We start from the raw sequence: 13237 nt of genomic DNA on the forward strand, positions 1-13237 counted from the left end.
CTTTCTCTCCTGTCTCTTTCTTATGTGTTGTTTCTATTTTTTAACTTGCTAATGTTATTGTAGCCAGTGGGCCTTTGTAATGTAGTTACTTCGTATAACATTACTCAAATGTTATTTTCTCTAGAGAGGCCTTACTATGAGGTGGGAACAAATGGTCAAGTTTACCATTGTGTGGAGAGTCCGATGAGAGCAGTGTGGTCTCCTGACCTAGGAGTGGGGCTGAAGGAGAAGGGGTGTGTGAGGCAGGATGTTTTAGGGCTGTCTGGAACTGACTGTGGATGGAGGTTGTGGCATGAGGTCATGTGTAATTGAAGTTGGGGGATGGGGGAGTGGCTACAGACTTGTTGCTTGGATAGCTGGGTGGGTGCTGCAATCACTTATGAAGGCTAAGGGAATATTGGAGAAGGGGTTATTAGAAGGGAAAGATGGTTGGAACTCTCTAGAAACCGTGAGCTCAAGTCTAAGCCATGTTTCATGTTCCCCCACACCCCAACTTTCCCCACCTTATAGTTACTAAGAGATGTATCTGAACTGCCGATCCTTGGTGAAATATCTTTCAACAAATCTCTCTATGAGGGGCTGAATGCAGAGAACCACAGGACGAAGGTAATGCCTGCCTGTTTTCTGATTAGTGTTCTGGGAAAGCCATTGCCACTTCTGACCTTGTCTGCACTACCAACCGCCCTTGTGACCCTGAGCTTCTGCCTCAGTTTCTCTTTTGTGAAATAGGAACCAACAATGGTGTGTACTTAGTTTAAAAATCTATTGATTTTGAAAATAACTTAGAAAAGGGTTAAACTGGGCAGTGGTGGCACAGGCCTTTAATTCCAGCACTTAGGAGGCAGAGGCAGGCAGATTTCTGTGTTCGAGGCCAGCCTGGTCTACAGAGTGAGTTTCAGGATGGCCAGGGCTACACAGAGAAACACTGTCTCGAAAAAAACAAAGAAACCAAAAAAAAAAAAAAAAACAAAAAAAAACAAAAAAGAGTTAAAAATGTTTCCTACTGGAGAAGTTACCTTTGAGTACACAAACTGTCTTCCTAGTATGCAATATTAGTGTCTGTTACAGTGTTGAGCAGAAGAGTGTTCAGTGCCTAATTCTTTTATAGGACTTAGACCAAGCATTAGAAGTGTTGGAGTTCATTTTTCAAAAATGTAAACAAAGCCAAACTGATGCCTATGGTGTGGGCTAAATGTTCTCACGCATGTCACCCTGCGTGTTCATTCTTTTTCTTTTTAAATTTTATTTTATATGTATTTTGTCTGCCCATATATCTGTGCACCACATGTGTGCCTGGTCCTCAAGGAAGACGGAAGAGGATGTTGGGAGCTGGAGAGATGGCTCACTGGTTAAGAATGTAGGCTGCTCTTGCTGAAGACGGAGGTTCTTCAGCACCTACATGGTGGCTGACACTCATCTCTGATTCTTGTTCTAGGATCTCTTCTGAACTCAGCAGGCACCATGTGTGCACATGGCTCACAGACACAGATGCAGGCAAAACACTCATACATATAAAATCAATCAATCAATCAATCAATCAATCTAAAGGAAAAAAAGATTGTTGGATACCCTAGAACTGGAGGGATACCCTAGAACTGGAGGGATACCCTAGAACTGGAGGGATACCCTAGAACTGAAGTTACATATAGTTGTAATCCTCCACATGGCTGCTGGGAACTAAGCCCAGCCCAGGTCCTCTAGCAGAGCCCAAAGTGCTCCTAACCATTAAGCCATCTGTCCAACCCTGAATTTTCTTTTCTTTTCTTTTCTTTTCCTTTCTTTTCTTTTCTTTTCTTTTCTTTTCTTTCCTTTCCTTTCCTTTCCTTTCCTTTCCTTTCCTTTCCTTTCCTTTTCTCTCTTCTCTTCTCTTCTCTTCTCTTCTCTTCTCTTCTCTTCTCTTCTCTTCTCTTCTCTTCTCTTCTCTTCTCTTCTCTTCTCTTCCTTCCTTCCTTCCTTCCTTCCTTCCTTTTTATTTTTATTTTTTTGAGACAGGGTCTCTCTACTTAGTCCTGGCTGTCCTGAAACTCACTACTGTGGACCAGGCTCACAGAGATCTGTCTGCCTCTGCCTCTGCCTCCCAAGTGCTGGGATTAAAGTGTGTACCACTGTGCCTGCCTCTGCATTTGAATTTTCATTCACATTCGCCTGCCTGGATATGCAGCTGCTTTAGAGAGTGTAGGCTGCTCTTGCTGGAGTCTGAGGTTCAGCAAGAACTGAAAGCATTCAGTTAAGTCATTATTCCTCAATGCAGGAAGTGATGGGAGCCAGGACTGCTAAGTCTAACGACTCAACTGCTCTCTCTGGGAAAAAAAAAACAACTCATTTTCTTTTTTCTTTTCTGGTTTTTTGAGACAGGGTTTCTCTGTGTAGCCCTGGCTGTCCTGGAACTCACTATGTAGACCAGGCTGGCCGCGAACTCAGAAATCTACCTGCCTCTGCCTCCCAAGTGCTGAGATTAAAGGTGTGCGCCACCACTGCCCGGCTCTCACCTCGTTTTTAACTACATTGCTGATTCTTGTTTTTGTTTTTGTTTTGTTTTGTTTTGTTTTTTCTAGACAGGGTTTCTCTGTATCGCCCTGGCTGTCCAGGAACTCACTCTGTAGACCAGGCTGGCCTCAAACTCAGAAATTCACCTGCCTCTGCCTCCCAAGTGCTGGGATCAAAGGTGTGCGCCACCACGCCGGGCACATTGCTGATTCTTAAAAAGAGTCTGTTTTCATAAAGTGATATGGAGTGGTGGTGCACGCCTTCAATCTCAGCTCTGGACAGGCAGAAATAGGCAGATCTGTGAGCTCTAGGGCAGCCTAGTCTACAGAGCAAGTTCTAGGACAGCCAGGGCTACACAGAAAAACCCTGTCTCAAAAAACATCAATCAATCAATCAATCAATCAATCAATCAAATCATTGAAATTCAACCTTAACAGAAAGGTACCAGCTGAAAATAATGGCTCCTTTGTGCTCCCCTTTCCCACAGCCTCTCTCTTTCCAAAGGCAGTTACTGTCAGCCATTTCTTAGATCTGTGCTATTAATCTATGTTCTTATCCACAGCATAGAGTCTTTAAAATTCTCTTCTCTAAACTTGGTGTTCTGTGTGAAGTGGTTCCTGTGACAGGGGATGTACCATGACCTATGATTCTAAATAGCTGCGTATCCAAGCGCCTTTGACTGACAAGTAAGGGCAACTCCATACTATACCGCACAGACATGGGCAGTTAGTTCATCTAGAGAGGGAGGCAGGCTCACACTCTGCAGCCTGACTGCTTTGAGCCTTGTTTGGATGGCCACACCTTACCCGGTGGCCAGCACAGAGTTGTCAAATCTTCGAATGATCCGAATGTTGAGTACTCGTCAGAGTTCAGAGTTTGTCAGATTTTAGAATTTTGCAGACTGAGCTTCTGTGATCTGAAAATCAAAAAGCTGACTTACTCCAAACTCAAAAAAAAATATTTTGGGTGTCAGTGTAATAGTAAAAGAAATAAAATAAAACTTTGTTCTGGGGGCCTGGAGAGATGACTCAGTGGTTAAGAGCAGTGGCTAGTGTTTTGGTGGGCCCAGCACTCACATGATCGAAGGCTCTCTTCTGGTCTCCGCGAGCTCCAGGCTCGCAAGTTATACTTATAGGCAAGCACCCACACACATTAAGTTAGTTTAAAACCTTTTAAATATGACTTGGATTTCATAGTAGGATGAATTTGGGAGTTTCGGCTTAGGGATGTTCAACTAGCACCTGTGTATGACAGAATAGAAGGCAGGGAACAGGAAGTTAGCAGGAAGAGTTTCCTTCATGTACCCTCCATTTTCAGGAAGAGACTTCCTGAGAGCTCCAAGGCGATCCTTTCCGTGCTGTTAGTGCAGGCATTGCCTTCTCTGTCACCAGCAAAGGAGGCAGCTCCGTCCTGACCCACTGTGATGCCAGAGTGGCAGCTGACAGGATGGGGATTGGGCTGCCCACTGTCTGTGTTTGTCACAAGCAGGGGCACCCTATTCCCTGCCTCTTCCTGACTCTGCTGGGCTAGCTTTGGGCCACTTTGAGAAGAACAAAGGAAGAAGGCGTTGGGAAGAAGGGTGCTGTTATCACTCCAGTCTGTCCTATTGTGCTCCTGCCATCTTGGGGCCTCCTTTATTCCTCAGCCCAGGTTCAGATTCCTCTCTCCCCTCCCCCTGCCTGTGGACCCTTGGTCTCTGTGTTCCTGTCTCTCACTCTGCCTCTGCTGCTCCGTTCCCTTCCCACTCTCAAGGTCAGAACTTAGTCCTGTAAAGCTTGGCTTACCTGTGGGCTAAGTGAGGTCCAGAGGGCCAATCCTGAGTCAGTCAACACTTAGAACTTAGCCAGGAGAGGCCTCAAGGGTGAGTTGAGTAACTCCCTACCCTGTATGGAAATCTCTCCAAAGCATGCCTGACCTTGGTGCCTATGCCCTAGCCTGAAGGGAACTCAGTGGCTTGTAGCAGGAATTCATGATGAGGCCCTGGCTCTGTGTCCTTTCCACATGCTCTGGCCACTACCCAGGAAGGACAGGCCCAGTCGGATCTGATAGAGCTTTTCAGCATATCAGGGTGAGAGAAGAGTCCTGAGCTAATGAGGCCCTTAGGAAATGACTGGGGGAGCCAGGCAGTGGTGGCGCACGCCTTTAATCCCAGCACTCGGGAGGCAGAGGCAGGTGGATTTCAGAGTTCGAAGCCAGCCTGGTCTACAGAGTGAGTTCCAGGATAGCCAGGGCTACACAGAGAAACCCTGTCTCAAAAAAAAAAAAAAAAAAAAAAGTAAATGACTGGGGATAATTTATAAAAGAGGAGCCCTGCAGTGCCTTGGGTGGCAGGGAGGGCGGGAGGGAGGATCTATGCTTGCACTTCATAGTGTCCCTGAGGGCTGCACTCAGTCTGGTGAATAGCAGGGCAACCCTGCCAGACATTTCCTGTAGGAAAATGTATTGCCGAAGACTTTAGACATTTATACAAGATTTAAAAACATCTCTCAGAGAAGGAGATGGAGAAGGATTCAGCTCATTTAAACACGTCATCACTTCAGAGACCATAGGGAGATCAAGGACACAGAGGGGTACTGTTGCTATAGAATCTGTGTGCTGTCAGAGTGTTGTTCTCAGACAGGCAGACCACCTTTAAGACAAGGTCACATCTCCTGATGACCTAGCTCATTTAGATCAGAGACCAGAATAGTCTCCTGTGAAGTACGGTCGTCATTAGATGATTTTTAGGTGATGTAAAAGTGCTCTGTCAGGGAATGGTCAGCTTCTTGCCAGATGTCATCAGTCTTGATCAATATGCCTGTTGTTACCAAGTCCTTACCTTTTGTTCCTTAAAATAACACGTGGACTCTCTTCCCCCTTTGTGATTTATTGACTTATCGGAGCATCTCCTTATCCAGATCACTGTCATCTTCCTGAAAGAGGAGGAGACACGCTCTTTGCCTCTCATCATTGGCAGCAGCATCGGAGGCCTCCTGGTCTTGGTTGTGATTATAGCCATTTTGTTCAAGGTCAGTTCTGCTCTTTTTGTTTGTAAGAAGGCACCGGGCTCTGCAAGTGGTTTCAGTCCTTATGAGAACAGCTAACCTCAGACCCAGCGCACCAACCCTGGCCTTGTCCTTCCTTCCTTCCTTCCTTCCTTCCTTCCTTCCTTCCTTCCTTCCTTCCTTCCTTTCTTTCTTTCTTTCCTTCTTTCTTTCTTTTCCTTCCTTCCTTCCTTCCTTCCTTCCTTCCTTCCTTCCTTCCTTCCTTCCTTCCTTCCTCCCTCCCTCCCTCCCTCCCTCCCTCCCTCCTTCTCCTTCCCTCCCTCTCTCTCTCTCTCTCTCTCTCTCTCTCTCTCTCTCTCTCTCTCTCTCTCTCCCTCTCTCTCTCTCTTTGTTTTTGTTTGGGTTTTTCGAGACAGGGTTTCTCTGTATAACCCTGGCTGTCCTGGAACTCATTTTGTAGACCAGGCTGGCCTTGAACTCAGAAATCCACCTGCCTCTGCCTCCCAAGTGCTGGGATTAAAGGCATGCCACCACTCTTTTCTTATCCTGTTTAGGCAAAAGAACCTGGCAAGTTCTCTCTGGGGGGGAGGGGAACCCTGCATTGAAGTATTTAGCATTACAATCCATAGCAACAGACCATACTTAAACAAGCTGGAATTGAAGTTTTTGAGCTCAGAGAGATGTTCCTAAGGCTTTCCTGATTGTCACCCCCTTTAAAGTCCCTATCCCAGAGTCCAGGCTCTCTTGAGGCCCTCTCCGACAAGGCCTATGTCTCTCACAACAGTAAGCCTTGCTTTTTTTTTTTTTTTTTTTTTTTTCTCCAGACCAGTTGAACCATTCCCTAAGTAGGTTCACGACTCTCTGTTGTGGCACACACAGCTACCCTTGCCAGGAGGGCCAGTTTCCACCCTCTCACATTTCACACACGCTTCCGGGAAAGCTTAACCAGGCTCCTGCATGCTCTGTGCTGGCTTCAGTGCCCAGCCTGAGAGCTCCCTTACATTTGGCAGTCAGGACACCTCAGTGCCATTTTCCCCATTCTTAGATTCTGAGCTTCTAGAGATGGGAGGCTGTGTGCATGCAGCCTGTCTGTCTTCAGTACGGTGGGCTGTGCTGGACACGCTCCCGGAATGGGTTAGATCCAGCATTACTGACTGAACCCATAGCACTCCCAGCGAGAGGTGCTTAAGTCCTCTGGCGGCTGGCTCAGAGGTCAACTCTTGTTGGCGTATGGACAGCCCAGAAGGGACTGGAAGGATGGAGAAAGCTCAGGGGTGGGGGTGGGGTGGGGGTGGGGTGGGGGTGGGGTGAGGGTGGGGTGGGAGAGCCTAAGAAGCAGGAATCTGGGGCTGTTTAGCGACTGGTTTCTGAAGCAGGCTGCTACCTCGGGGTGCTCATGAGGCTTATCCATTCTTTGTTTCAGTGTGGCTTTTTCAAAAGAAAATATCAACAACTGAACTTGGAGAGCACAAGGAGGGCCCAGCTGAAGGCTGACAGTCTGCTCCAAGATTAGCCCCCTGCTTCCTCACCGGAAGGAGGGAGTTTGAGCCAGTCGGAAGCCGGGATGCCCCCTATCGGGGCCCCTTACTCTCCTTAGGACGATCAAGCAACATCAAAGAACTGTAGAGTGTTGTTCATAGCCACACACTATGCCCACAGTGTCTTGTGAATTGAGCAAAAGGGAAACTTAGGATGTGTGCTATTAAATACATTTACTTTTACAGCAGTGCCTTTAATGAGCACGGTTCCCAGTTTGCCATGCGTTTTGATGACTGATAGACCAAAGTCTTATTCCTATTAAAATATTAATTATATCATTTTTTTATGTTGTTTGAGACATAGTCCTTATTTGTATATAGCCCTGGCTGCCCTGGAACTCACTAGATAGACCAGGCTGGCCTTGAACTCGCAGAGATCTGCCTGCCTCTGCCAACTGAGTGCTAAGATTAAAGGGGAGCACCATTGTGCCCAACTTGATTCTTTTATAGTCTTTTAAACAAAGATTATTTTCTTTTTATGTAAGTGTATGTGTGTGTATCTCTCTGTGTGTTTGTACTTGTGTGTGTGTATCTCTCTGTGTGTTTGTACTTGTGTGTGTGTGTGTGTGTGTGTGTGTGAATGGTCTTGAACTCAGAGATTGCCCTGCCTCTGCTTTCTTGAGTGCTGGGATTAAAGGCGTGCACCACCAACCTGGGCCCTTATCTGTTCAACTTACTGCACTCTTTTTAAGATGTCCTTGTTGTTGTTATTATTGTTGTTGTTATTTAGCTTATTGAATATACTGCAAGAGAGCAGAGGCTTGGAAATACATTATTTTAAGGTAGACTTTTCAATTGATTTCTTGGTTTTCAAGGTCCAGTCGCCCAACACAGGCTGAGGGCAGAGGGGCCATTGTTTGCTGCTTCTGCCCAGGGCCTGGGGTGGGCCTGGACTAGCTCTGCCTGCCCAAGTGCTGGGATTAAAGGGGTGCACCACCACGCCCTGCTTGTTTAGAGCCCTGGAAGACCCTGGCCGTTTGGAGTCTTTCTCCTGTCTTTCAGTTTCGAGGTCTGATATTCAGGCTGGAGAGCCAGCAGGGAGAGAGTGGGCTGGCCCTCCTTTTTGTTTCCCAACTGACTGTCAGCAACAACTGGGGGCTAACGCTTTGAGAAGTTTGTCTCTTGAGTGTGGAATTCCCTCAGAGGATTAGCCTACTGCTTAGGATGATGGACCCACTAACTAGGTCAAGGGTTCTGGCTTTCCTGAGTCACAGGCCTCTCTTTGGCAACCTGCTGAGCCCTTCTCCGTCTTTCTTCAAGCATTGTTTTACACGAGTGTTCCAGGAGAAAAGCTGACTTTCACAGTGAACATGTCGTAGTTTGTCAGAAGATCTTCACTCACACAGAGACCACAGAGACCGCCATCGTTGCAAAACGCATGAGGATTTTATTTTTTCAACATGTTGGGGAACCCCCTCTCAGCACGCAGGCCGGAGGAGAGACCCAGAACAAAGAAAACACACTTTTTATACCTTTGTAAGGGCCGGATATAGGCACCAGGGTAGTTTGGCTTATTTTAATTGGTGTAGTCAATAACCTTTTTAGACATTGGTTGGTTTGTAGAGGGTGACTCTCATCTTGTCTGTCCTTGAGTTTTTTAGTGTATAGCGGGGCAGGGGAATTGTTAATTTTGTTTTGGAAGCTTAGTAATTTTGACCATTAAAACTATGTTTTTATATTTGTTTAGTCAGCCAGCTTTTTATCTGACTTTGTACTTGGCCTGCTGGTACAGTTTGGAAAGTCATTTTGAAGGGGGGGGGGAATGTACTGGGTAGTCTTGAATTTATTTTGGATATTACAAACACAAAGATCTATCCACCACCTGGTTTCCACCACTAACATTGTACCGTGTTTTCTTTGTTACGTGTTTTCCCATCTGTCTGTCCTTGTGTGTATTAATTTTTCATTAAAATTTGTTTAGTGTTGGCCATTGTTTTATGTGCATGTGTGTGTGTGTGTGTGTGTGTGTATGTGTGTGTATATATGTGTGTGTGCGTGTGTGTGTGTGTGTGCGCGCGCGCGCGCGCGCGCGCGCGTGATCGCATGTGCATGTTTTGGTAAGATCTTATGTAGCCCAGGCTAGACTCAGTTCTGTAAATAGCCGAGGATTGATAGAAGGCTTCAGTGGTGAGACAGGGTTCTTATGGGACTGCAGATGACCTTACTCAGCTTTATGGGTCAGCACAGAAAAGAATGTCTCTAGAGACAGACTATCTCTCTTTGGGCAGAAAATTTCAGGAAGGAGAGAGACTGTAGGAGAGACATGTGGGCCATTGCTGTAACAATTTCCGCACCCGTCCATAGAATGAATAGCAGCCAGTCTTTCCCCCGAGGAAGACCCCTCAATTACTCACGGGAGAGAGGGTTCCCCTTCCTGTGTGTGCTAATAAGCACGGTCCCCTCGGCTGAAGACTCTGGTCTCTTTCTGTCTTTTGTCTCTTTTGCTGCCTCAAAAACCTAACTAGGGTGGCTTTGAACTCTTGATCCTCTGCTTCTATCTCTTGAGTGCTGGAATGACACTGTTCTATTGTGCCTATCTTTCTTTGTATATTTGTATCTAAAAAAAAGAAAAAAGATTTGTAGCCCAACAGTGGTGGCACATGCCTTTAATCCCAGCACTCGTGATGCATACGCAGAAGGGATCTCTGAGTTCAAGTCCAGCGTGGTTTACAGAATTAGTTCTAGGACAGTCACAACATACATACAAGTGAAACCTTGTCTCAAAAGACAAAAACAAAAACATTTATTTTTATTTTATGTGTATGAGGTTTTTTTCGTGTGCGTGCGTGTGCACACACACACAAGACATGAGATTCCCTAGAACTGGAATTACAGTGAGTTTGAGCCATTGTGTGGTTGCTGGGAATTGAAACTGGGTCCTCTGGAAGAGCAACTAATACTCTTGGCTGCTGAACCACTTCTCCAGCCCTCTTGATGTACTTTGTCAAGAGAAAAATATATTAGAATATACTAATTAAAATACTTCTTTCAGTATTTAGGCATAAAGATTTGTTAAGGCATTAAAACAGCAGGTCTCATGACTACCTTACTTTTAAAATAGTGATGAACTTAAATAAAATGCACTCAGACATGTTTGTCATGGTATAATGTCACTGGTGTCTGGGTTATAGGTACTATGGCCTACATCCACAGTCAGTGTTAAATTCCAGTCAGACCACAGTAGTAGAAAGAGATGGCTCATTGACCAGTCTCATCTGTCCCCCACTCTGTATGCTCTGGTCCCATTTAAAGAAGTGTTCTTTGTGCATCATTTTTATCTGTTTGGTTTTCTGAGATAGGCATTTACTATGTAGCTCAACCTGCTATGTAGCTCAACCTGCTGTGTAGCTCAACCTGCTTAGAACTGGAGATCCTCCTGCCTCAGATTCCTGAGTGCTGGCCTACAGGACTGTGGCACCACACCAGGCCTGAGGCTTATACTTCGCGTGGTCTTATTTTTGTTTTAAGAAGAAAACTCGTCCAAGGTCACAAGTCTAGTAAAAGGTGGAGCCTTTGTTAAAGAAGGTATTTGAGCTGGCTGTGGTGTGCTGGCACGTGCCAAGCACTAGGGGACAGAAGCAGGCAGTGCTCTGTGAGTTCAAGATCAGTCTGTTCTATGTGGTAAATTTCAAGCCAGTCAGAGTTCCATGGTGACACCCTGTCTCAAAACAAAACAAAATGAAAAGCATTTAGGCCCAAGGTCTTTTTCTGTAGAAGTCTCACTGTGGACTGGACAGCCCCAGACTGAAGTGATGTTTTCCAGTCCTGGATAGCAATTACCCAGTTCCGTTAGCTTCACCCCTGAGAGCAGATGGTGTAGCTCAACATGGGACAATTGTGGTTTGGGCACACACTCCAGGTGACAAGGATATAGATAGTCTGGGAAGGTGCCAGTTGTGAGATCAGAGTTTGTGCACCTCATTGCACGGTGTCAGGGGGTAACCATGCACACCGGAGTCCTGACTAACCTGGTGCTTTAGCAGGCTCGCTGCTGAAATCCTCCATGAGAAGCACATAGAAATAAAGCCTGATCATTTTACACCACACACCTCAGCACAGAGGCTAAAGGAAGTTCATTCATTCATTCCCCATACAGTTATACAAGCCTTAGCCCTACCTGTTTCACGGAGGTTGACTGGTAGGTCATCACTCCCTATTCAGAGGATCTGGGCCCAACGAGTGACTGCAAGCAAGAAATCAGTGAGCCCCAAATTGTCCAGATCCTGGTGGGGAATTTAGAGAAGGGGGCATATGCCTGATGGAGTTGTGAAGCTGTGAAGGACTGAGGTGGGATCTATGTTGGAACATGAAGAACAAGAGAAGGTGCATGGAGCTGGAGAGATGGCTCAGTGGTTAAGAGCACCGACTGCTCTTCCAAAGGTCCTGAGTTCAAATCCCAGCAGCCACATGGTGGCTCACAACCATCCCTAATGAGATCTGACGCCCTCTTCTGGAGTATCTGAGGACAGCTACAGTGTACTTACATATACTAAATAAATTTTAAAAAAAGAGAGCGAGAAGGTGCACATGAGCCGACTGGACTGACGTGTGATTCTATGGAGGAATGTGAGGCGGAATAGGGAGAGGGGACATAGAAATCACGTGGAAGGGTCTGGAGAGCCAGCCACAGACACCGTGATATTTTATGAGAAATCCACTCATTCTGGGTTTGTTACCACTCCAGAGCAGTGGACTAGGAGCAGGGGTGGCTGTGAGAAACTTCACACAGGGAAAAATCCTTGCAGGGAAAAGAATGCTGATATCTCTTTAGAAGGTGCCATGTTGGAGCCATCAGTGCCTTGTGGCTTTGGCTGACTGTACTCAACTAGGAGTCATGTCTTTGTTTGTTTGTTTTTTTGTTTGTTTGTTTGGTGTTTGTTTGTTTGAGACAGGGTCTTTACAGCTCTGGCTGTCGTGGAACTCATGTAGAGCAGCTGGACTTGGACTCTCAAAGATCGTCCTGCCTCTGCCTCTCCTCCACTGGGATTAAATGCGTGTGTCACCACTCCGGGCCACTCTGGGCCAGTCATATATGCTTCTAAGTGTTTGGTACCTTTGTATAGTTTCTCCTCCGATCAGATACAGGAGCTAAGTAATACATACTAACCTGTCAATTAAGATGGTGTGGGAAGTATGCTTCCCACAATCAAATCTACTCAGGTTCAGTGGGTAAGGGTGGGTGGGGGTGGGGTGGGGGTTCCTGCAGGCTCTGTGGTTGGCAGGGAAAAAAATCTGAGTGAGGTAAGAGTGAAACTTGGTTCAGCCAACTATGTTAGCCAGTGCTGGGGCAAACATCAGGATTTTGGAAAAAAGTTTTCAGATGACAATTAACTCAGTCCTGTGAATACAACAAAACTTAAGACATGTTTATATCTTTTTTTTTTTTTTTTTTTTTTTTTTTTTTTTTTTTTTTGAGACAGGGTTCTCTAGGTAGCCCTGGTAGTCCTAGAACTTACTCTGTAGACCAGGCTGGCCTGGAACTCAAGAGATCTGCCTGCCTGAGTGCTGGGACTAAAGGCGTGCACCACCGCTGCCAGGTGCATTGAGATTCTTTGTAAAGTCCAACTGGCTTCTTTCATGAAGTTGGGTACTGTTGACTCAGAAACAGTGCTCACGATTTAGGTCTAGAGAGAATGACTGAGGTCAACACAACATCTGTGGAAGTCGGGATTGGCCTAAGATGACCCAGAAGCCTTGTAGGCTATTGTAAAGGACAGGTGACATACATGTCTCATAAGGATGGGCTTAGCGGACTTTGAAACAATGCTCACGATTTAGGAGGAAAGGGTCTGGGATAAGCATCAATCCTGGGGATACAGGTATACAGAGAGCAAAGATCACCAGGCTGTAACCTAGGTTCTTTCCCACCATTCATGAGGAGGACTGGTAAGCTTCCTTTGAAGATCATCCTTCCTTTGATGAGAGAAGCCTGCGTGTTTCACCTTTCCTGGCTTCTCCAGTGCTTATGTGTGCACCTCTTGCCCTCTGCAACCTGAGATGGATCCCTAGAATGTACATGGTGGAAAAAGAGAACACATTCAATATATTCCTCTATAACCTCTACATGTGCACCAGGGAACATGTGCACACACACACACACACACACACACACACACACACAGAGAGAGAGAGAGAGAGAGAGAGAGAGGGAGAGGGAGAGAGAGAGAATGTAAAAAATAATTTTTAAAAGGACAAGTAAAAATGAAAAGTTCTACCATGAAATACCTG

The 13237-nt window shown here is 46.0% G+C and overlaps 1 protein-coding gene across 2 annotated transcripts in view; it reads left to right on the forward strand.

Annotated features, from left to right (window-relative positions):
- The window catches only part of Itgae (integrin alpha E, epithelial-associated), a 56945-nt gene extending 49652 nt beyond the window's left edge, over positions 1-7293 (forward strand). For both annotated transcript variants that reach the window (NM_008399.3, NM_001361245.1), the window contains exons 29-31: positions 511-606; positions 5385-5495; positions 6895-7293. In NM_008399.3, the coding sequence (NP_032425.2) occupies positions 511-606; positions 5385-5495; positions 6895-6984 (297 nt within the window). In that variant the 3' untranslated portion in view covers positions 6985-7293. The remainder of the gene's footprint in view (positions 1-510; positions 607-5384; positions 5496-6894) is intronic.
- Positions 7294-13237: the final 5944 nt, after the last annotated feature.

The sequence above is a fragment of the Mus musculus genome, chromosome 11, assembly GCF_000001635.26.
Source record: "Mus musculus strain C57BL/6J chromosome 11, GRCm38.p6 C57BL/6J".
Lineage (NCBI taxonomy): Eukaryota > Metazoa > Chordata > Mammalia > Rodentia > Muridae > Mus > Mus musculus.